Source organism: Equus caballus, chromosome 31 (assembly GCF_041296265.1).
Source record: "Equus caballus isolate H_3958 breed thoroughbred chromosome 31, TB-T2T, whole genome shotgun sequence".
NCBI classification, from domain to species: Eukaryota; Metazoa; Chordata; class Mammalia; order Perissodactyla; family Equidae; genus Equus; species Equus caballus.
The window spans coordinates 14642689-14668326 of NC_091714.1; the positions used below are offsets into that span (position 1 = coordinate 14642689).

The following is a 25638-nucleotide window of genomic DNA, read 5'->3' on the forward strand; positions in this document are numbered from 1 at the left end:
TTGACATCAGTTTAATTTTATTTCATAATCAACAAAGCCTTTCAAATAAAAGAAATACAACTTTAAAAAGTCTCCAGTTTCTGCTTTAATTTCACATTTTGTACATTGTGCAATATTTACAAGATATTAATTTTGATCGTTTTATAACTTGAGGAGGGGGAGGCAATGATTCTGCCAGGTGGTCGAATATTCCAGAGGATTTCTGCTCTCCCTTTCCTAATCTGAGAGGTATAAAGCAGTTTTCACTCCTAATATAAATTCTAGATAAAAATCATAGCTGACTTCTCATGTTAAACATTCAGGATGACATGCAAGCAAAACATAGCGTTGTTATTAAATTAAGTTAATGCTCTCTTGAAATCTCACGTGGCTATATGACAATCTCTAAATTTGATAAAAACCAACTTACAACAAATTGGTTATCCTGTGAGCTTTTTTTTTTTTTTGCTTTCTTCCTCCTATCTTCCTTTCTTCCTTCCTGTTTTCCTTCGTTCGTTCGTTCGTTCCTTTCTTTCTTTTTTTCTTTCCTACTTTCTTTTTGGTATATTGCATTAGAGAGTACTATCTACAGACATGATTAGGAATAATTGTCCTTGAGGAATAATGGAAGATATAAGCTAAAAAAAATAATAAAGAAAATGTTATACGGCATCTCTTATTATGTAAAAATTATTACATTTTTGAGCCATATACAGACACTATTAGCTGTGATCACTGCACTGCAGAAACTAAAATGAGAGTACATTTTTCTTCACTGAAAATCCCAGTGTTCAGAGAAACAAACAGACAGCAACATAAGCTAAATGTTCACTATATCAGAAACGAATCACAGGCTTTTTGAGTAATACTCCAGTGAGCTCATGTCCTTAAAAGAAATGTGGCAGCCACAGGCATCTGGCCACTGAAGCTCTCGGGTACCCACATTTGAGGATGTACCTTCCTTTAAGAGGGTGGCCACCTATGGAAGTGGACGTCTGAGATAACAGCACAAAGGACCAATGGCATGGTTTAATCATTGTACAAAACTCTTCAGAGCATCTGAGGTTGAAATTCACAGGGAAGCAAACAGGGATAATGCCTGACGAGTCAATCCAGGAGGGAGAATTCTTCACGGTGGTAACATCCCTTTTGATGATGGCAGACTTTCTCTCCACTGACCCTTACTTATTTGTCTGTGAAGTGACATGAGAAGGTCCCTAGATAAAGTATGTTCCCAGTTGATAGATTTAAATCTAAGAAATAAAACTTATCCTTTAAGAAAAACATAAGGTCAGTGTTAAAGTTTGTTTTTAGGTCAAATCATTGGATTTGTTGTTGTTGCTTTTCTGACAACATAACACAACAGCAAAGAAAAGTTAAATCATCATGTTAGTAAATCAAGGGATTTTTCCTCAATGATGTGGATAACTGTTCTTGGGAAAAACAGACAAGGATCCTAGCTAGGAAAAAGAAATGTGTCAAATTGAAGTATCCTAAAATACTCATAGAGTTCAGTTTCTTTTGCTTGATTCTCACACTTCTCATAAATGAGCAAAATCAAAGAACTTTAGAATCTTCAATGTTCTATCATTTTGAGTGCATGTAATTCATTAAAATTCCAAGTTTGTAAATCATTCACTTGTCATTCTAAAGAAATTAAAATTCTTTAGGATAAAGATTTTGTTTAAAGTGACACAGTGATTTTTCCCCCCTTTAATTACTTTGAAAGTGAGGATTTTAAATCTCAAATATCTAAAGGTTTTATTTTAATCTAAAGTATATACACTGTATCACACCTGATTCTTAGATTAGGATCACTCTTTAATAATCCTCATGTTGAATACAAAATACATAAATATATAACTACTTGAAAAAAATATTACTTTTTGTGAGACACAAGGAAAAAAACATGTTTAAGAAAAGGTGTTTTATACAGTAATGTCCAACTTGGATGAGTATATTTCAGCTTGGAAACTCAATAGTTGTTTAGGCCATGTCCTCCAAATTCTGTTTAGCGTATTTGTGATTTCCTTTCCATAAAAGACAAGAAAAGAAACAAATTAAAACCCAAAGCACCCCACTCAGGAATCTGGGAATGCCTTTATGATGGACTCATAGGCAGGTGGGGGTGGTGTTGAAAGGCCAATTCGAAGACTGTTACTGGACCAGTGGAAATCAGGACGGCTCAGACTGTGGGATGTGTTGACGGTAGGGGAGGTATTGGAAGAAGGGAGAGTCATCAGCTGACTGTCAGTTTCCACAGGAAGTGGTGGGCTTTGCAGAAAGGGATGGAAAGTTGAAGCCCTGAAGCTTGATTTTCTTGGAAAGGAATTTGCTTGTTCCAGGGAAGCTTGTCGCTGGAAAGTGAGACTAGCCAAGCTGAGGTTGCTCCGACGTTCGCAGCCACTGTGGCGGTAAAATCCAGTTCTGTTGAGGCCATGGGTGTAAGAAGACCTAGGTCGCCGGCTTGAGCTCCACTGTGAGATGGAGGCGCTGGCCCTTCTTCGAGACAAACAGACAAACAGAGCCCAAATCAACCCTCCAAGGACGAGTCCAATTGCCATGGACACTGTGAAGGACATTATAAGATCCTCTGAAACAAACAAACAAAAGAAACAAATATGCAATTTTATTTGTACATAGGTGTTCAACTAAAAACACAGGGCAGAGTACAAATAGTAACTATGGAATACATGATTAATTTAAACAATTTTCAATTAGGGATAAAGAAGATGGTGCTAGGTGGCTGTGAATAAATGGAAGCTGACATGCTTCTATTTATTAAAGCAAAATAATATAAAATATCATGTTTAGCTGTAGCATTCCACATTGCCTTTGCTACTTTATCACCTTTCAGAAATAAGTAACAAAAACAGTCTCTGTTTTAAAAAGGCTATTCTTTAGCTCATGAATTTTTTATAGAGTTGCATATAAAGTCCAAAGATTGTTTCGTTTTGAATTACGGTAATAACCAATGTGCCAAAAATTGACAAAGAATTTCATAGTCACATCAGCTTTGCCTTTTCCTCTGTCTGCTTTCATCAACCTTCCTGACGTCTCCCACCTGCAGGCTGCACGATGTCTCACTTCCTGAGCTCATTCTGAGACTGGAAGTGCTAGGCTAAGACCATCTGGTGGACTGACTGATTTATGTCATATTTGCTGAACTCCTGGACTGTCACCTGTATCTCTGACTCATTGATAACATGACCTGTGCAGATGACTGGGCTCTTTCTTGGTCCCCAAGTTCCGGTTAATGCCGTTATCATAGTTTGTTGTGATGATAAAATTCCTGTCCCCTGAATCCCCATAGAATCTCTGCCATACATCAGTCTCCTTCAGTTCACAGAACTTCTTCTATTTGTTCAGATTTTCTGTCCTGGGAGAGGGTGGGTGGTGCCTTCCCCAGATGGAAATTCTACCTTATTGTTTCTTCATGGGAACTAAAAACATATTCTTGGATGCAGTTAGGTAGCAGAGCCCCTGCTTCGAATGGAAAGACACTCTAGATGGTAGAAGACCCCTCCAGCCTTACACCCACCACATTTCCCCACCCTCCACCCCATGATCTACCCACAAGCCATATTGATTTTCTCATTATGCCAAAACCTGTTTCTCTCTCAAACTCTGTGCCTTTCCACATATTTTTCGTCATAACTGGGTACAATTTTTAAGTTCTTGTCTGGAAAACTCATTCTTCAAGATCCATTTCAAGTACCACCTTTTGGATAAAGACTTCCAAATTTCATAAACAAGAATCCATTACTGTTAAGTGGAGAGGTAAGCTATCTTATATAATTGCTTATTTTAAGATTCTGTGTTGAGAGAACTATGGACTGGAAATTAGCTAATTGGTGTTGTGAGGCCAGGAAGAAAAAGAGGGGGGGCTGCCAAAGCTTTGAAGTTCCTCCCTGCAAGAGGAAGAGTCTGTTTCCCAACCCCCTGAATCTGAGCTGGCTTCACGACTTGCTTTGACGAATGCGATGCGATGGAAATGAAGCTGTGCAGGTACAAACCTAAGCTTTTAGAGGCCGTTCAGCTTCTATCCCTGATGCTCTTGGGATCCCTGCAGTTGCCAGCATACAAACACACCCAGGCCAGCCTGCTGGATGATGAGAGACATACGGCCCAGTTACAGCCCTGGCCAAAAGCCTACTAACCTCCAAACATATGAACAGGATCATCCTCGATAAATCAGATACTAGTCAATCCAAAACTGACTGTGACATATGAGAGAAGACCAGCAGAATATCCATCAAGCTGATCTTGGCCCAAATTGCCTACTCACAGAATTGTGAACTCAGTAAATGATTGTTTTAAGCCACTATGTTTTGGGGTAGATTGTTACACAGCAAAAGCTAATAGATTCAGGGTTCCAAACTCAGCTCTGCTCCTACCATATTGTACGATTTTTAAGAAATTTGTTTAGGCTCACTGATTTTACTTTTTTAAATGAAGGAGTTAGATTTTACGATTACAAAGGTTGTTTTCAGTTTATTGTTGTAATCTATGACAATACATAGAAAATCATAATGCAGATATAAAAAATGAGACCAATGTTAATAAATATATAAGAATAATCATTGCTCCTTAACTTTATATATATTTTAGTATCCTTCCACCTTATATTGTCACATTTATCTCCTGTGGAAAGACTATATTTGTGTGTCCTACTTTCACAATTATCTTCTCAAATGCTTATATCAAAATCCTCTAAAACAATTGCTTATATCTAAACAATAAATTCTTTATAATAGGAAGATGACTTCTGAATTACGAGATGATTTAGGACAGCTCTGCTAGACCAAGTATTGTTCTTCCAAAAAGTGTCTTATAAAAATAATACTGAGTCATAGCCTTAAAATGCAACCTTTAGAGACAGGGATTTCAGAGAGTTAGGCTCTATCCGGAAAAAGGAAATAAATACAGTCAGAACCTAAAATTAGCCTTATTGGTAATATAGTAAAATTCCAGATCAATTTGTCACTATCAGTGCTCCAAATATTTGGAACCTAAAAAAGGAGTTATAGGAATTCTGGGTTGCCCTGCCAATGGCAGTCATGTAAATCTGAACTTCCCAACCTTACTTCCAAAATCCAATAGAGAACAACAAGACGAACAAATACAACAATACAAAACCCACGTCTTCAATGAGAAGACACGGAACATCCAAACTTCAAGTTACCTAGAAATTGAACAATGATAAAACAGATTCCAATAAATTTTCCCTCATGCTTCTATCACGAGCTTTCATGGAGAAGAAGGGAAATTCTGGAAAAACGGAAAATAATGAAGAGATGTTCTGGTCCATGAGCACATTGACTATAGAAAAGGGACTTAAAGTGCAGAGAAGAATGTGAGGAGGCAGACTTGGAAAGTAATCTCTCCTGAGGAAGAAGAGGGTAAAGTATCCTGTCACAAAAGAGCACATCTTGGATGATTCCATTTACATGAAATGTCCAGAACAGGCAAAACTATGGAGATAGAAGATTAGTGATTGTCTAGGGCTGGGGGTGGGAGGGATGGAATGGGAGAGACTGCTGGTGGATACAGGTTCTTTTTGAAGGACAAAGTTTCTCAAATTAGATTGTGATGATGGTCACATAACTCTGACTAGAGCACAAACCATTTAATTGTACCCTTTAAGGGGTGAATTACATGGCATGTGAATTATATCTCAATAAAGCCATTAAAAAAAATAAAGAAAAGGAGAGGTGATTTTTGGAAGCCACACAATGAAGGAGAAAAGAGGCAAGACTGAGGGGAAAATTTAAGATCTTTCAAAACAAAAGAAAAGTTTTAAAAAGCCAAAGGACACACAATCCCTCCCCCAACTTTTCTCTTTAAAGACAAAAGTCAGCCAATAAAATCACCGTACTTTGCTACACTGAGGAAAGGAAAAATGCAGAATGAATCCTGGGATTCTGGCATGGGCCGGCAAGGGTGGATACTAGTGTCGTTCATCCAAACAGGCAAGAAATTTGGGACTGGGGATAAAGTTGATTTTAGGAAGACGTTGAGTTTGTGGGCCCCTGAGATAGTCATTTGGAATTCAAGCTTAAATAGATACGGAGCTTAAAAGAGAAGCAAAGTTGAGAAGTTACAAAAGAGTTTCAGCCACTTATAACAAGCACTTAAACAGAAATAAAAGAGTGTGTTTATAGAAGTTAATTGAGGGTAGACTCCCAGGAAAATCAGAATTTAATAGGTGACTGAAATAAACAACAAGGAAACAAGGACTAATGATTGGGAAGCTAAGTGCAGAGGACATTTCCTCTGGTGTTAAAAAAGTTATTGATGGAGAAGGCTATCTCTGTATCATATTTTTATTTTTGGTGAAATTGATCACTCACAAAATAAGAACAAGCTATATAATCTAAAAAAATGTTTATTATTTCAAACTCATCGAAGACCTAAGGTCTCAAAGAAACATAAAGAATTAAAATTTGAGAAATGCCAAGTTCTCTGAGGAGAGACAGAAACCATGGATATGTTCATTTTCAGCAGAACAGCAAGGAGAAGAGGAAACTACCATAGACATGTTAGGAAGAAAGCAAGTGAACTTTTGAGGATTTTTCAAGGATGAATGTACGCTGGTGTAAGAGTTCAGAAAACCTAAGGGTCCCATACATGGGGAATCCACACTATCTGCCAACTCCTTAACACAGGCCTTTCCTGAGTGCACACCAGAAAGACTGTTGGCCAGGCAGAACTGAGAGACGCTTCCAAGGGACAAGTGGCCGCAGCCTGTTGTGGTCTGAGGGCAGAGCAGAACTGAGGGAAACCCTCCCACACTCCAGACCTCATCCCAATGATGAGATGGCAGCAGGCTGTGACTAGAGATGGGGCCGGATAGCTGAGCGAGGCCCCTCCAAGGCACACACATGTGGAACCTGCTTAATTATGATGGCAGGAAGGAGAACTGAGAGAGGAAAGGAGGACTAATTAGGGAGTCTTGGAGGACAAGAAAGATTCCTAGCTCTGAATCAAAGTGAGAAGAGAATTGTAGGTAGAAGTCATTAGCAGTCAGATGTCCCAGAGATTTTATCTATTTATTTGTTGAACATACTGCTGCTAGATACCAAGGAGTGCTAAGTATTGAGACAGCAGGGAACAAAATGAGACCTCAGCCCTGGAGGAGTTTATAATCTAGATGACCTCAACTAAGGTAAGAAAGATGTCCTTTAAGCCACCAAGCAATGGGTGGGTCATTGGCCACTTGGCTCAAACTCCTTATTTTACTGATATTGAAACAGAGGCCAAGGTTTATGTGGTAAAACTAACACTTGATTTATTAATAATTTATATTGACAACTAGCACTGGTCAGGGGGCTGTTGCTTATGCTCATGTATGACACATAATGAGACGACAAATACTCACATTAGCACAGTATGTGCCCTTTCTTTTGTGTGTAAACTTTTGTGACCACTAGGGTGTGATTGAGAATTCTAAATATCTCAGGATATAAGCAGGTATCACAGACGAAGTTAAAGAGATATATTCACCTTATTGTTCAGTTGAGTGCACATACCATGAAAATGACTTCCTAATCATAAAGTCAGTCAAATATCTACTTTAGAAATCATAGCGCTAAATCTTATGCCCTTGCCTATATGTGCAGAATTTTTCAAATAATTACAAATGATAATAACAACATAAGAATCTCTAAGACTTGCTGAAATATGTGGTAAAAAGTTTATCTATCTTGTTAAGCTCCCTTAAATCCAAACTGCAAAAATAAGTATAGAAATGATCATTATAATACAGTCTGTTCCAGAATGTTCTTCTGTAAGGATTCTTTTGTTTAACTATATTTAATGGTTTTTCCGACCCAAACTGTAGAATCCAGAAAATATATAATGGAAACAGCATCTATTGGCCATACAGCCTTAATTGTTCATATACATAATTCCATTCTGGCAGGCTTTTGCAATAAATTTCAGGATCCTTTTTTAAAAACCTAATATAGGGGCCTGCCCCGTGGCCGAGTGGTTGAGTTTGTGCACTCCACTTCGGCGGCCCAGGGTTTCACTGGTTCAGATCCTAGGCGCGGACATGGCACCACTCATCAGGCCATGCTGAGGTGGTGTCCCACATGCCACAACTAGAAGGACCCACAACTAAAATATACAACTATGTACTGGGGGGATTTGGGGAGAAAAAGCAGAAAAAAAAAAGATTGGCAACAGTTGTTAGCTCAGGTGCCAATCTTTAAAAAAAAAGTTAAAAAAATAAAAAATTACATAAAAACCTAATATAGGGACTGGCCTCGTGGTAAAGCGGTTAGGAGCATGCGCTCCCCTTCTGTGGCCTGGGGGTTTGTAGGTTCGGATCCTGGATGCGGGCCTAGCACTGCTCATCAAGGCACACTATGGCAGCATCCCACGTAAAATGGAGAAAGATTGGCACAGATGTTAGCTCAGGGCCAATCTTCCTGAAAAAAAAAAAAAGAAACCTAATATAAAATAAAATGTATCTGAAAAATACATGGCACAGATATTCCTTTTTTGAGAACTGTTCGACTCCTTATTTCTCAGCAGTCTAAGAGGAGGAAAAATGAGCCATAATTTTACTTCATATAATTACAATATAATGCAATAATGAGACCAAAGGGTTACTTTTTAAAAATGCAGATCGCCCTTTGAAGGGAAAAGGAACAAACTCAAACATTAGTAGGGTATGCCATATAAATTAAGTATTGTTATCTTAATTTGTAACATGTGTCTATACAACTAGCAAGGGGCTGGCATATACATCCTCAGTGAATGAAAACTGTTATTACTAACAATTGTATTGCTTACCCAAGTCGTTTGCCTCTTCTTGGCCTAACAATAACAGCCAGTATAATGCCTTTCACTTCTGAGATTCTAATATTGAATCTGGTTTTCAGTAAATCTAATCAACACCTCAAGTTCTGTCCACTAGTATTAAAATTTAGTAGAGGTCACCATCTAGTGGCCTTGAACTGAATCGTTCCAATATCTCAGAAGTAATTTTATCAGTGTCAACAGAGCGGAACATTGGTCAATTCACAAAACCTTTTGCAGTTATAAGAATCATAAGCTCAGCTATTACCAAAGTAGGTCGTGCTGTTCTGGATACCCTAGAGTATATAGGAGGATGGTTCAGGCAATAAAAATGATTTTGGCAAAAAGTTTTTTAGAAAGGATAATATCTAGGACACAGAAAAGTTGATTAATTACAATAATTTAAACAAAGCGTAAGTATTTTCTGCGTCTATCTTATCTGCCAGAAAATCCCAGAAAGTCTGTTTTCGCAATATATCCAGAATTCAGCGCCTCACTCTCTACTCTGCTACCTCCCTCGTCCAAGTGCCCATCACCTCTGAGCTGGAATGTTGCAATCGCCTTCTGTGTGGTCGTCCTGCTTCTATCCTTGCTCCGCTCCTGCCAACAACACTCTTCTCAATGAAACTTTGAAAATGTAAGTCAAGTCACATAACTCTTCTGTTCTAAACCCTTCATTTCCCCCAGAGTAAAAGCAAATTCCTAAAAATGGCCTTAAAGTTCCAACTTGTTCTGTTCCCAGTTAACTGTGCTCCCCTCTACTCTTCCTCTGGCTCGTTCAGCTCCATCCGTGCTGCCATCTTTGCCGTTCCTTAAACACAGTAGATGTGATCCTGACTTAGGGCCTTGTGCTGGTTGTAACCTATTTCCCCAGCTATCTGCATGGTTAACTTCAGGTTTTTGCTCATACGTCACCTTCATTTAGGCCTACCCTGACCACCCTGTTTAAAGTTACATCCTGTCCCACCTCTGATGCTTAATAGGCACTCTTGGTTTTTTTTTTTTTCTCTCTCCATATTACTGGACACTAGACTCTTCAATTTATACTCTTAAAAAAATTAGATGAGATACATAGGTATCACAGGCCATAAGAGTCATCACATTTGAAAGATAGAGTAACCTGTATCTAGAATGGTTAGAAAAACCTTCATGAAAGAAATGAGATTTGAGATGCCTTTTTGTGTATAGGTGTGGGACAAAGAACCAAAAGGCTGGGGGATTTGGAGGTAGCTTTGACCAAATGCATAAAGCATAAGCCATATTCTGAATATACTTGGCCAACAGTATTGTTTGAGTAGAAGGTAAATTCAATTATGTTCAGAAGGAAGAGGGTAGTATACCCCTTTCTGTTTATGATGGACTTGCTTAGAGCAAACCACTGAGAACAAGACAACATACAGATTTTTAAAAATCTGTTTGAAGCCGCAAGAGACCTACCCAAACTGCTAACGTGAGGGAGCAAATTCCAGTAGAAAAGAAAATCTCATGCCACAATAATCTGTAAAGAGAGGCAAAAAATCTGAGTAGACTTCTGTGAAATATCAGTAGGCTTGGAAAACAAAAATTGGAGCTCAGGGGCTACCAGGGAAGATGGACTCTGGCAAACATTCCAGATGAGTAGGGCCCTTGAAGAGCCACTACCTAACGCCAAGAGCAAACAGGTAAAAGAGCAGACCTCACAAAGATAGAAATACAGGTACATATCAGATTATTCTCAGATCGTATTAAGGTAGTCTGCGCCTAACTAACTCCAGAAGGATAGCTAATCCTTTCTAGAAAAAAATAACCTTACTCAGAGTCTTAAATTGTTTCTACAATGCCCAAAACAATATTGGGCATAAATAACAAATTAAAAGGTATACCAAGAGACAGGACCAAATGAACAAAAACCAAGAGTGTGGGCTGGCCCAGTGGCATGCTCCACTGTTGGGGTCTGGGGTTTGTCGGTTTTGATCCTGGGTGCAGACCTACACACTGCTCATCAAGCCATGCTGTGGCAGCATCCCACATAGAAGAAATAGAAGGACTCACAACTAGGATATACAACTGTGTACTGAAGCTTTGGGGAGAAAAAAAATTTTTAAAAGACGAAGATTGGCAACAGATGTTAGCTTAGGGCCAATCTACCTAAAAGAAAAAAAAAAAACAAGAGAGTAAATATATAATGGAAAAAAATCCATGAATTATCAAGATATTACAGTTATCAGACACAAATATTAAAATAACTGTTAATTAATATGTTAAGGAAAATAAATAAGAAATTGGAAAATTTCAGCAGAGAATGGGAACCTATAAAAAATCAAATAAAAATATCTGATGAAAATTAGAAGCTATTTTAACTGCATTATATGAAAAATGAGAAATAACAAAACATGTGAAATGCACCTAAAGCTATGTTTAGGGGAAAATGTACAGATTTAGAGCCATACATTTAAAAAGAAGAAAGGCTGAAAAATCAATGATATGAGCTTCCATATCAAAAAGCTAGCAAAAGACAACTAAATCAAATGTAAGTAGAATATGGTAAATAATTAAGAGAAAGCAGAATTTAATGACGCAGGAAAAAAGCAAGAAGAAGAGAAATAAAGAGAGGGAATTATCAAAGCCAAATGTGATTTCCATGAAAAAAATAAGAAAATGATTAACTACCAATAGGAATGACCAAGATGGGAAGGGGGAGGGAGGAGGCAGGGAGAGAGAGGGAATGAATTATCAATATCAGGAATAAAAAAGGTGACATTAGTACAGGCTATATAGGCAGTGGAAACATGAAGACAGGATTCCAAGCAAGTTTTTGTGGACTGACCCTTCCAGGTGTAATGACTATAAACATTGGAAACAACCCTGTCCCTCCCCCTCAAAAGAATCCTACTTACAGGCACTGAAGAATGACCAAATGTACGCAGCTACTAGAGAGAAGTTGACACGTGGAAGAAAAGAATACTAAGCACTAGGTGAGTTTCCCAGTTTTTAAAACCTCTAGCCTGAGGACAGTTTCCAGTCTGAATTATGTGGGGCAGTTAAAACCTCAACTGAAAACCTTCAATATTTCCAGTCTGAAGAAACAAAGAACAATGATTGTGGCAACCAGAGCTGCTAGAAGGTGAGAGAAAAAAAATCCTCGAAAAGAGAAGCTAGAGAGGAGGATGCCCAAAATTTTATTTATAAGCATTTCCCATATCTATGGCTGACTCCTGAATCACAGTGCATATTCCAAACAGCACATGTAGAAAAAAAACTAACTAATCTAAACTGAGATTTGAATGGCCTTCCAAGAGACAGGCTTTATAGGTTTTGTAGTTTGAATTGAATGAAAACAAACTGGAAAAAAAAAACCCAACTCTTTACGGTAATAGAATCCAAAACTCATTTAAAATGTCCAGGATACAATATGAAATTACTTAACATATGAAGAAACAGAAAAATATAACCCATTCTCAAGAAAATAAAAATAGTCAACAAAGACAGACTCTAAGATGACCCAGAAGTTGGAATTAGCAAAGATTTCAAAACAACTTATATATCTATGTTAAATAATGTAAAGGAAAATGTTCATAATGAGTGAAAAGGTAGGAAATGTCAGCAGGAAAAATATAAAATCTAAGAAAGAACCAAATGGAACTGAAAATAATATCAAAACTAAAAAAATTCACTCAATGAGTTTAATAGAAAAATTAAGATGGCAGAGAAAAGAGTCAGTAAACTTAAAGATAAATTAACAGAAATTACACAATTTGAAAAATGAAGAAGAAATACTTGGTAGTTGTTGCCAACACAACAGAGCCTCAGGGACTCATGGACAATATAAAAATATTTAATATATGTGCAATTATAGTACCAGAAGCAAAGGAAAGAGAATGGAGCTGAAAACTATTTGAAAAAATAAGGTGAAAAATTTCAAAATTTGTTAAAGAAATTAACTTATAGATTTTCCTTAGCAGTAGCAAGCAGAAAATATATAAAGAGCTATGCACAGGTGCATCATAATCAAATAACTGAAGATCAAAGATGAAAAACTGAAAACAACAAAATCAAAAATAATAATGATAATGGAATATTAAATTCAGGAAAACAATTATTTGAATAACTACTGACCTTTAATAAGAAACAGTGATATTTCAAAGCGATTAAAAATCAGTCAACCCAGAAGTCTATATCCAGCAAAAATGTCCTTTAAGAATAACGGTAAGGTAAATATTCTTTCAGGTGAAGGAGAACTCTAATTCATCACCAGCAGATCTACACTGAAAGATAAGCTAAAGAAAATCCTCAGGCTGAAGGAAAGTGATATCAGATAAAAAATTTGAATCTTTAGGAAGAAATAAAGACCATCAGAAATAATATTAAGGGGCCGGCCCCATGGCTGAGTGGTTAAGTTCACACACTCTGGGGTAGGTGACCCAGTGTTTCTGCATCAGTTCGAATCCTGGGCGTGGACATGCCCCACCTCATCAAGCCACGCTGAGGTGGCATCCCACATGCCACAACTAGAAGGACCCACAACTAAGAATATACAACTATGTACCAGGGGGCTTTGGGGAGAAAAAGGAAAAAAATTAAAATCTTAAAAAAAAAAAGAAAGAATATTAGGGTAAATATGAAAGACTATTTTCTCTTAATTTCTTTAAAATACAAATTGCTATTTTAAAAAATTAAAATATTCTCTTATGAGCTTTGTAATTTATGTAGAGATATATATATAATGTTTATAATACAAAGGACAGAGGATAGGGTATAAACAAACCTATTAACTTGATTTTTTGTTATAAAAAATCCTAAGGATTCTAAAATACAACAGCAAGATGAATTAAGCAAATTTTCAGAATATAAGGCTGATGTATAAAAATATTTTATATACCAGTGCAAATAATTGGAAAATGCAATATTACAATAGTATGATTAAACATGGACTACCTAGGATTATTATTATTTTTCTTTTACAAAAAGCATGTACAATCTCTGTGCTAAAAACTTGAAAACCTTACAGGAAGAAATTAAAGAAGGCCTAAATAAATGGAGCGATATACTATGTTCCTGGATTGTAAGACAATATTATTAAGATGTCAACACTCTTTAAATCTACTTATAGATTCAACTTAATTCCAATACACAGGCTTTTTGTATAATTTGATAAATGATTATAAATTTTACAGGAAAATACAAGGACCAAGAAAAATCAGTGTAACCCTGACAACAAAGAACAAAGTTGAAGAACTTACCTAACTTCAAGACTTACTATAAAAATCAACAAATAGAATGAAATGGAATATAGTCCAGCAATAATAGGCTTATATTTATATGATCATTATATTTATATTGTACCTTGGTTTTCAACAAAGGCACCAAAGCAATACAATGCAGAAAGTCTTTTCGACAAGTTGTGCTGGAAGAGCTGGATATTGATATGAGAGAAACCCCTCAACTTCTACACTATATACAAAATTTTAATTTGAGATGAATAACCATAGATCCTAAACACAAAAGCTAAATTTTAAAATCTGAAAGTCCTTAGAGGAAAACACAGAATAATATGTAAATGACTTCTGGGTACACAAAGGTATCTTAGTTCCCAGAAAGCAACACTCACACTCACATACACACACACACACACACACACACACACACACACACAAAGATATGGTATCTAGACAGATGAATGGATTAGAATTCTTCTTTTAAAATCTGCTCAGCAGAAGACACAAAGAAAATAAATAAGCAAACCACAGACAGGTAAAAAAACATTTACAAATAAGTATCTGACAACAGACTGATAACCAGAATATATGAAAGAATTTTCCACTCAATAATAAAAATACGAAAAAAAGAAAAAAGAAAAGAAAAAATAGGCCAAAAATCTGAACTGACACTTCACCAAAATATCTATTTAAAGGCCAATAAGCACGAGAGGAAATGTTCAGCATCAGAAATCAGCAAACTTTTGTTCTGTAAAGGCCCAGGTAGCAAATATTTTAGACTTTTCAGGTCAAATGTTATGGAAACAACTCTGCCATTGTAGCACAAAACAGCCATAAACACATAAACAAATACTCCAATAAGACCTTATGTATAAAGACAGGTGGTGGATCATATTTAGCCCGTGGACCATAATTTGCCAATCCCTGCTCATCATCATTAGCTATCAGGGAAATGCAAAGAAAAACTACAATAAGATACAACTAAATACTGATCGGAATTGTTAAAATTAAAAGAATTGAGAATAAAAAACTGGAGACAAGGATAGAAAGCAAATGGAAGCCTCATATATTGTTGGAAGAAGTATTAAACCGTACAATCACTTTGGAAAAAGGTCTGACAGCTTCTTACAAAACTGAACGTACATTAACCCTATGACCCAACTTCCACTTCTAGGAAGTTACCCAAGAATAATGAAAACATGCATTAACAAAAAACTTTTACAAAAATGACCACTGCAGTTTTATTCTTAATAGCCAAATTGTTCATAAGCTGAGGTGTCCATCAATATGAAAATGGATAAATAACTTGAGATATATAATGAATACTACTCAGCAATATAAAAAACTACTGACACACAAGAGTATGAAGAGATATTAAAAATCTTATGTGAGGGAAAGAGGTCTTACCCAAAAGAGTAAACTCTGTATGATTTCATTTATATGAAGTTCTGGAAAAGGCAACACTAATCTACTCTAGAAAAAAAATCAAAATAGTGGTTTCCTCCTTGTAGACGGGGATTGACTATGAAGGGGCATTAGGGAATTTTCTAGGTTGGTGGCAATATTCTATATCTTAATTAAGGTTTGGGTTATTCAGATGTGTATGTATTTGTCAAAATTCAGCCAATATTCAGTTATGATCTATGCATTTCATTTTTGTTCATTTTACACATTTCATTGTACATACATTTAACCTTAAAAGGAAAAAAACTATTAAAAATATTGAATTCCTGTTAATGACATACATGCTGCAGTAATTGGGGAGAGGTGTACTGATATCTTCAATTTACTTTGAAATATAAACTAATAAATTGTTGGGTAAAATGAGTATTGTAAAAGTGTTGATAGAATCCAGGTTGTAGGTGTATGGGTATTCACTGTAAAATTCTTTAAACGTTTCTGTATATTTGAACATTTTCAGAATAAAATGTTGGAAAACATATGAGACAATATCATGAACAACTTTAAGGCAATATATTTGGAACTTTAATTCAAAGGGACAAATTTCTAAAAAACATAAACTATCATAATTAGTAGAAGAATCAATGGAAAATCTAAGGAGTCTACTGTCGTTAAAAATATTGACTTTGTCACTTAAAACCTTCCTATTAAAAATACTACAGATAATTACACTGGTGAGTTTTTCTAAACATTAAACAATAAACAATGCCACTCTTACACAAGCTTTTCCAGATAATAGAAAAATAGGAAACACTTCCCACCTTGTTGTAGGAGACCTGACATTAATACCAAAACCTGACAAGGCTGTCACAAGAAAAGACTATTACAGGCAAATTTCTCTCTTGAATGTAGATGCAGGATTTCTAAGTCAGGGACCTACCAAAAAGTATAGCCATCTAGGTTCCACCTTATACCTTCTGAATCATCATCTCTGAGCATGGATCCCTGTGAGAGATGAATTTTAAAATTCTCTCTACATAATTTGGAGGCAGCAGTTTTAAAGACAAGCATTTGTAAACATTTGTTTTTAAGACTTTCAAGGTAACAGAGAGAAGAGAGATAATTAGTAGGCTGTTAATATGCAATGATGCATAGATGTCCAAGAGTATCTAAAATACACATTAAAAATATGCATTTGAAATACCGTCAGTATTTGTTTACTATTCAGGAAGATGGAAGATAGAGAACATTGTTGAGGTGCATGTCCAGCCCATAAGCTCGTTCCCTCCTCAACTTCTCTGGGAATATCCTACTTCCATCTGTAGGGGTAAAGCTCTAAGAGTCATATTTTTCTACAGCATAAGGAATAAAATTTTCAGCTAAAAACCAAAATTTTCTCCCTTTGACACCACTTGACCACCAGCACATCAATTCACAACCCTCCGTCTCTTTAGTTGGAGAGGATTAGGACTATTAGCAAAGATGCACAGAAAAAGAAAAAGTTGATGCTTAGAATTACTAATAGGATTATTAAAGCATGTAGAATAGTCTTGAAAACTTGTTGTTTTACTGCAATCGCTAGATGCTTTGAGAGAGACAAGAATATTTCATTTTTTTGTTTGTTGCACTTTCAAAATGCTAAGAGCCTAAAGGACTCAAGAACATATTTTTTTACCATAAAGAACAGTATTGGGAAAAATAAACCATGGCTTATGAGTCACGTCCTTGTCAACTTGGGCTGCCGTACAAAATACCATAGACTGGGTGGCTCAAACAACAGACTTTTATTTCTCACAGTTCTGGGGGCTAGAAAGTCCAAGATCAAGGTGCCAGCATGGTCAAGTTCTGGTGAGAGCCCACTTCCTAGTTTGCAGATGACCACCTCCTAGCTATGACTTCACATGGGCTTTCTTCAATGCATGTCTGTAGAGAGAAGGAGAGAGCAATCCCTCTTCACTTTCTCATAAAGCCACTAATCCCATCATGGGGGCCCACCCTAATGACCTAATCCAACCCTAATTACCTCCCAAAGGCCCCATCTCCAAATACCATCACATTGAGGGTTAGGGCTTCAACTTATGAATTTTGGGGATGGTAGACATAAACCTTCAGTCCATAACAAGTCAGAAGCAGTGTAAAGAAGAGAAGATTTGGACAGAGAAGGAAAAGAGCTATAAAGTATGTGACCAGGAAGGGTTTTGGAAAAGGGACCATCACTCCATCTCTGCCTGTGGTGAGCTACACATTGATTTAGGGAATCCTAGAGAAATTGGTATCCATTCCCAGCTTCCTGGGGTCCAGATGGGGAAGATGACAAGCCCCTCTGAGAAATCCTGGGTGCCTGAAAGGCAGAATAGGAATGGGGAGGGGTGGACATTTGTACATCCAGATCCAGGGCCCTGATACACAGCCCAACCTCAAGAGGCTCCTGCAGCTCCAGGGACAGCATTCAACATTGTTCTATACCACTGAGACAGATGGAAAACTACCTCAATAAGGACCCATAGACCAGAGAGGATATAAAGAAAATAAAAATCATGCCATTAGCAAATGTTGCATAGACCATATGATCCTGATTTTATGATAAGTGTCTTCAGCAATGGAGGCAAGGAAGAGAAAAGTCAATGCCCCAAAAGCATTCGAGAAATACACATCAGTAGATGTCAGCAGAGACCAGAATTTGATCAAGAACCAAAGACCCTCTCCTTCCAATACCGTTGATAGTGTATAACCCCCACCTCCATTTCATCCCCTTTCCAACCTTGAGAAAAGCCCTAGGGAAGACAAGTGTGGGGAGACATGAAGTCACTAAATTGAAAATTGTTAGGTTAAATCAGATCAAACTTTTACAACGATATTCAAAATTTTACACAAATCTGCCTCAAGCTATTCACTTCTCCACCAATATGGCTTGTGTGTTTTTACTTCTGCATATTTGCTGATAACGTTTCTCCTGAACTTCCTGAAATTATCCAACTTATTTATATCACTAACACATTGTTTAACATATAATGGGTGGTCAGTCAATGCTTCTGAGTAAACTAATGAACTAGATAGATGAATGAATGAGTTAGTAAGTTAATGTAAGAAAAATGAATGACTGAAATGTCCTCTCTAGAATTCTCTCATTTGAGCCTTATCTGACTTATAGGCAGGGGTAAAGCCTCATTTTCTTCTAAGAAGGATTTAGGGACCATTTCTGAAATACTTTTTTAAACTCATAACAATCATTGCCAATTTGCCATATATTACCTCGTATTATTCCATAATAATATAAGCAAATATTTGCATATGTATGATGCATAATCTCCTCCAAGAGTGTAATCTTGAGAACACACATTATAGTTTGGGTGAGGATTAAATGAAGTGAATAAACGTAATCTCTTAAACCAATAACTTCCCTAACTTTTCACAATGCTAGTCAAATGAGAAGAAAATGCATGGTAGGGCATGAAGTATAAACAAAACTAAGTCTTCTTTAGGAGTCTGAGTAGCAAGAGGATAACCAAGTTCAATGATACACACTTGCCTACTGTTTCATTAAAACAAGGCACAGCCAGCTTTCACTGGTTCTGTTTCCTGCTGGTTTCATGGGGAATGTTTACAGAGAATGAAAATGCATTAGAGAAAGCAAAAGGGAGAAATGCAAGGTGGTGGTCTTCAGCTGTATTGTCACTCTCAGACCAAATTTATTGCCTACCCTTGCATTAATTCCTTCAATGCTTGAACAACACTTAGTAAGTTTTAATGGGTGATTACCATGAAAATGCAAATTATCCGTATTGATAATAACCTGATATCATTATGTTGTTTTTCAGCCTTCATTAAGGTCAGCAGGAAAATTATATTTGGAAAACAACTTTTTATACAGCTTAAGTGTGTTAAGTCTGGAAAATTTATTTGGTTCAATGTACAAATTTTGCTTTTCTAAGCTGTGCTCTGAATTCAAAATGCTGAGTAGACAATTGATTTTGGAAGCAATAGACAATGCATTGCATTGCACTTTACTGGATTTTCAAAAGAATATTTTTGTGGAGTCAGTGATCAAAATAGACATCAATTTAGATACAAAAAAGAAATGAAAATAAAAAAGATTGACATTAATATTTTAGGAAGTTTTTACATTTTATATATTTACATGTACATTTTTGCATTTTATACTTAATATTTTACCCCAGGAGAAATAATGTGATCTTTCATATATTTTCCCCAAATCACTGAAGTATTATCTGCTCAACGTATTTACATTGGTTTTGTTAGTGCTTATCAATGTAACACTCCCCTTCCTGGTTTTCGTTATTTCCATCTATTTTCCGTTGTATTCACAAACTAAGACAAAGAAACATGGGGAACTATCCTTGAAACAATAAGTTTGAATTCCTTCTCAGGCACAGATTTCTGTATTTAAAAAAAGAATATTTTTAGAATTGGTAAATAGACTTCAAGTAAACATTTTCTTATTAATTCAGGTTTATTTTAGGATTATCACCCATTGTTAGTGGATAATGATTTCTTTTTAAGTGAACCTAAAATTTAATTTTGAAGTCTGAAAAAAATAGATCTGACTTTTACAGATTAATTTTTGCAGTAAGAATTACTTTGCTTTTGAATAATTTATACAGTTTCTTATTTTTGTAATGATGAATTTAGTGTAAATACAGTCTAGCTATTTTTCAGCATGCATTTGGCACATTCGCTTTCTCTCTAAATGAGGACAGCAAATAGTATTGTAACAAACATAAATAATTAAGACTCCCACAAATTCAAATAAGGAAGAACTTATTACCAAAGCCATTCTTTAGAATATGCAAGCATAATTTACTTTCTTCTTAATTTTTTTCATAATCATATCAAGATGTTCCCTAATGTCCCTCATTTTCAGGTTTGAAGCAAACATAGATGGTTGATGGTAAAAAGGAATTAATTCCTTTCATGCAAATTTCTGTGATGGTGGACAACCAGGTAAGTCAGCTCTGCTGCTGACTTCATCTGATAGTTCCCAGAACCTCCCATTGATCACAAGTAAAAGTCTGAAATAGTTCTCTGAGAGGATTAAAGACTATTCTGGTGTAATAAATAGGGCCATTGATCTGTTCATAAACTCCATTTAAAGTAAACTCCTTTAAAGGTTTTTTTCTGAGTTTAACTCAAATTTCCCCCTTTATTTTTAAAATTTCTCTGAACCCAAGAATACAGTCAATTTTACATCTTAGCCCTTCTTCCCTGTTCATCTAGCCTAAAACGACTGGTAGTTTTGCCTCAGCTCCATCCACTTGTTGTTGCTTGACTAGCAGCTGTGTCTGAACTCAGCCTAAAAGGACTTTTGTATTGTTCCTTCACTCCCCTGTGACGGACTTTCTTTGTAATGTTATATGTGATGTTATTTCCACTTAACTTTTTCTATTATGGTTTTTCCCACTAATTTCATAATACGATTAATTATTTTATCTATGTCGTCACACTTCTTAAGTACAGATTTGTTATTTTGTTTCACTTTGGAAATTAAAGAGTATAACATTGACAATGTAAGTTAAAATAAGATCTATAGAAATTCTTGGTTTCGTTAAATAAAATACATAATCTATAACTGTGAGACAAATAAAAGTTAATTTTCCAACAAAATCCACATTATCATATTCCAAAGAGCAATTACTTCCTCCTTCTGTTCTCATTTTTGTTCTCGTTATTTTTTAATTATATTTTGTAACATCAGCCAAAGTCTACACTTGTTGCCCATATTCCTCTCGAATGTCTTCACACCCACCTGAAAAACATTTTATTTGAACAAAGTTTTTGTAATAAATCTATGAAAACTTTAAGTAATCAGTACAATAAATAAATATCTCAGAGATTTCCGATGTTTTCATAAATCATGCAGTACATTTCTCTGCATCCTAATTTTAAATTAAAAACAGTTAAAGAAAATATCTTACCCCAAAAGTTTTCTGGCCATGAAATGTCTAAACTTGTTGTGTTATTAGCCATAATATCCACAAGAAATAGAAGAGAGAGAAGGAAAAAAGAAAAACAGAAAAGCCAGTCTGTCCAAAAGAAGCACTTTGATTCTGTGTCTTTGTGGTTAGTGAGAGAAAAATAATTTTCACACAACCCCTCATATACTTGTGTTTGCATAAAAGGAAATAAGTATATCATGTTTCCTGCTTTTATACTCAAATTAGCAACTGTTTTTCTTATCTTGAAATTCCACATGGTTCCTGAGACACGAAACAATTTCCTTCTCGTCATTTCCTCAGCTAAATTCCTAAATACCCTCCTCTCGGCCACCTCCAAATTGCTTTTGGGATAAAAGCTCTTTTCTTGTTCTTTCCCCATCTCCTACACACATGTAGGAAGAAGATTCCAAACTCTCAGCTATGGCACTTTGGGTTGAATTTATATAGGAGAGAGAAATAGACTGCTTTCCAATGTTTGAAAATTATATTTATATAGTAAGTTATGGGGAAACTAATATTTCTTCAGAAATATATATTCTATTCAAGTACAATTAGTTTTATCTAATACCTATTTCTTTATAAATCTCAGTGACTTATTAAAATTCTTAAGTCTCTTGCTCTATTTGGTATGTTAATTTTGAAAATTTATATTTCTTTCTAAAGAAAGAGTATATTTCTTTCATTCATTTCATAAATATTTATCTAAAATGTAACATATTTAATTTTTAAATTAAAATTAGTATTTAAATATTAAGAAAAGTTTATACACTGAAGGAACTTATTTAAAATCAAGTAAAGGAGACAAATTCAAACATTCAATTTCAACAGAATATTCAGTGCTATAGCAAGGAGTACAGTAACATAGTAATTTCTTCTTCAAGGAGAGGTGTGAGAGAATTGATGACTTTGGTACTGTGTATGAAAGTGTGAAAATAATTTTATCAAATGGAGAGAGAGTGAGAAGGCAGAAAGAACAAGAAAAATAAAGGAGGGGAATCATTGCAGTTCACGCTGGGGATATTCTGGGTGTGACTATAGGCTGTGGAAAGTGCGGCTATGAGAAAGAATTACATAAGGCTTTTCAGGAGAGGTAGGTCAGCTAAAATTTCAAGAGTCTTTGTCTGTAAACTGTATTAGTTAAATAGATCCTCTAAGCCTTGGGCAGCCATTGGAAATAGCAATAACAGTGTTAAATGGTGCTTAACAACTGCACCAAACTGCATTCAACAATCTGATTTCCTCCATCTTTGACTAACACGAGCATTAACTCTTGCATAACTTGCATCCACCCTAACTGTCATTAGAATATGATTTAGTGTGAATCAGTAATCATCTTTGTGAAATCTGTGATATATTCCTGAGTGGCTCTGGGAAAATCTGAAAAAAATAACATGAAGTTTATCCCATATTGATTTTTGCAGTTCTAATTCCCTAAAAACTAGGTTATTTCTGCTCATTTTCTTAATTTTGGTAGATTTACCTTAACTGTAAATTTATTGCAAATTAAAATATAGACAACCTAAAGGAGAACCATAGAATGTTACAGAAAATTTAGAGAATTCACTGAGAAATATGAAGACTCATCTTTATAATATTCTTGCTAAGGCCTATTTCCATATAATCAAGTAAGTAAAATACTCATATTATTGCTTAAGAAAGGGCTTATATTTTAATAGCTACCTTTACTTTTCAGTATTTTTTGGCAAACTTTATAAAAATAGAAAATTAAAAGACTATCGTATTTCTGAAAAAGTATAATCTGGATGAAAGTATATTGAAATACTTCTAAAGTCTCCTAGAAACAGAGTTAGCTGCTTCAATTACTATATGTATTTTTAAATACACATTCGGTTGTATTCTAGGTTACCTGATTCAATGAATACTAATTTCAAAAATGGATACGTTTTTATAAAGAGTTATATAGAGTGCATTTGCCCTAAAACAACAAACCAAATGAGTGGAATGAATGAGTCTAGTTTTGTCAAAACTGCCTTCTGTGCAGTAACAGGGCTCATTCCATCTCAGGGCTGGGATACAGGCTGAGACTTCCTTCTATTGTTCCCTGTTTAATTATCTAGATTTTCCTCCAATAGGTTTTCATTTTTGCAGATGGTCCGAACCCAGTCAAAACGCTGAAGAAAACTTGTTTTCTATCAATTTATGACCTAGGAATATTTTTCTTTTCTGTTAACAACTTGTTGACAGCATTAGTTCTTATCCTAAAAAATGCACGTAATTTGCTTGGTAACCATACTTTTCCTTGGCACAGAGCCATATAAGTGAGTATTTGTGTCTATGTGATTTTCAAGTCCCGTGACTTGTAATGCCAAAACAGGAAGTTGATTTTTATCTTTACCAAAATGTTAGGTCTGCTTTTCTACCTCTCGTTATTTCACAAGTTGGGTGTTTAGATCTGGATTCTCCAGCGGTCATAAAATACATTTGGAGCTTTGTTCTTTCCTCAAATCGTCACAGGACTTACTTCCTCCCTTCCTTCTAGTCTGTCTCTTCACCAGGTATTCGCTAATCACCTTGTCTGAAGTGATTCCCCCTAAATGACTTTCTCTCCCCTAACCTTGCATCACCATTTTCTTCAGAGCGCTTATCACTCTCTGACATTATGCTGCACACGCTCTTGCTTTTTTGTCTCTTCCACCAGAAGCTGAATTCACTAAAGACAGGAACTTTAGTGATCTTGCTCACATCTGTGTCTCCTGTGACTTATATAGTGCTCTTAATAACATTTGTTAACGTTATTAATAAATAACACAACAGGCTCTTACTAACAGGCTGTTAATAAACATTTATTCAAAAAGGGAATGAAATAGTTCCAAGAGATCTGAAGCTGAAAATATTTTAGACTTTCCAAATCAGGGTTAATAAAAAATGTCACTAATCGCTTAAAAACAAAAGTTAAAAATGTCTGCTAGTAGGCATACAATATTTTAGAAGTCTGAAATAATTTGATATGAGTGATTCAGAAGAAATTGTTACACTTAAGAGAAAAGAACACATTTGACATTAAACTTCCTTTTTAGCCTTTTTAAAAAAACTATCATGGGTTTTGCCTTCCCTATGTTAAATTGATCCAAACAATGTAGCTCTTAGAAATAGAGAACTTTCTCTGCCTGGAGTTGAACAGATGTGCTGGAAGAAAGGCAGGAGAGATGCAACCAAGAGGAAGTCAGAGAGATCTTAGACTAAGGATTTAACATGTTGCTGGTTGTGAGGTGTAGGTGCCCTGTGCAAGGACCAGAGAAAGGCTTTTAGGAGCCAAGGGCCGCCCAGCTAATAGCCAGCAAGGAAAGGGGGAACTCAGTGCTGCAACCACAGGGAACTGAATTCAGTCAACAACCTGAAGGAACTTGGAAGCAGCTTCTCCTCCAGAGGTTCCAGATAGGGATACAGGGCTGTTGACATCTTGACTTCAGTCTTATGAGACCTGGAGCAGAGAAATTAGCTAAGCCCCACCCTGGCCAGATTTCTGACCCATGGAAACAGATTACTCACAAAAGGACCTCAATTTTTCTAAAAGCTGGTATGTAATGGTAACAGTGAAAACCAGAAGATGACGAAACGTGATCTTCAAAGTTCTGAGAGAAAAATATAACCTGTCTGCCTAGGCAGCGGAGGATACAGTGAACTTATCTTTCCAAGATAAAAGTGAAATACAAACATTTTCAGGAAAACGAAATTTATCCTAAGTTAATTACTAAAGAATTAAGGCCAGAAAGAAGGAAAATTATTCCAGAGAGAAAATTCATTGTAAAAAGCTGGTAAATGTGTGGGTCAATCCAAATGTTTATATTATGAAAACGATAACAATAGATTCTAAATTGCTGGAATTAAAAAAATCAAGACAGAGCTAAAAGTCAGTAGGAAAATACAGCTTATAAGTAAAAGGTACAGAATAAATTAAAGCAACCAGGTGTGTTAACAGTTCAGAAAGGGGATAAAGATATTGATGAATAGTTATAGTCTGAAGAAAGAATGGGACTTCCTTAACCTGAAATATAGTATGAATTAAAAAGAAATTCAGCAAGTATCATAATCATTGAAGAAATATTAAAACATTTCCTCTATAATTCCTTTAAAACATTCCTTTTAGAAACAAGACAAACTTGACCACAATCGCCATTTCTATTCAACATTGGATGGTACAACCTTGCCAGTACAATAAGAAGAATAAATAAATACACAGCATAAAAGCATTGGAAAGATAGAAATGAGGGGCCAGACAGGTTGTGTAGTGGTTAAGTTAGCACACTCCACTTTGGCTGCCCAGAGTTCGCCAGTTCAGA

At 35.7% G+C, this 25638-nt stretch overlaps 1 protein-coding gene across 1 annotated transcript; it reads right to left on the reverse strand.

Moving 5' to 3' along the window:
• MYCT1 (MYC target 1) lies at positions 1-21517 on the reverse strand. Its single transcript, XM_001501630.3, has 2 exons — positions 21317-21517; positions 1-2572 (listed from the first exon to the last, which is right to left on the reverse strand). The coding sequence occupies exons 1-2, from the start codon at positions 21513-21515 to the stop codon at positions 2061-2063; spliced, it is 711 nt and encodes a 236-aa protein (XP_001501680.1). The 5' UTR covers positions 21516-21517; the 3' UTR covers positions 1-2060.
• Positions 21518-25638: the final 4121 nt, after the last annotated feature.

Coding starts and splice junctions, on each gene's coding strand:
- MYCT1 (XM_001501630.3), bottom strand. CDS start 21,515: ATGCAAACACAAGTATATGAGGGGTTGTGTGAAAATTATTTTTCTCTC. Junction 2,573..21,316: donor ATGGCCAGAAAACTTTTGGG/GTAAGATATTTT, acceptor TGTTTGTTTCAG/AGGATCTTATAATGTCCTTC.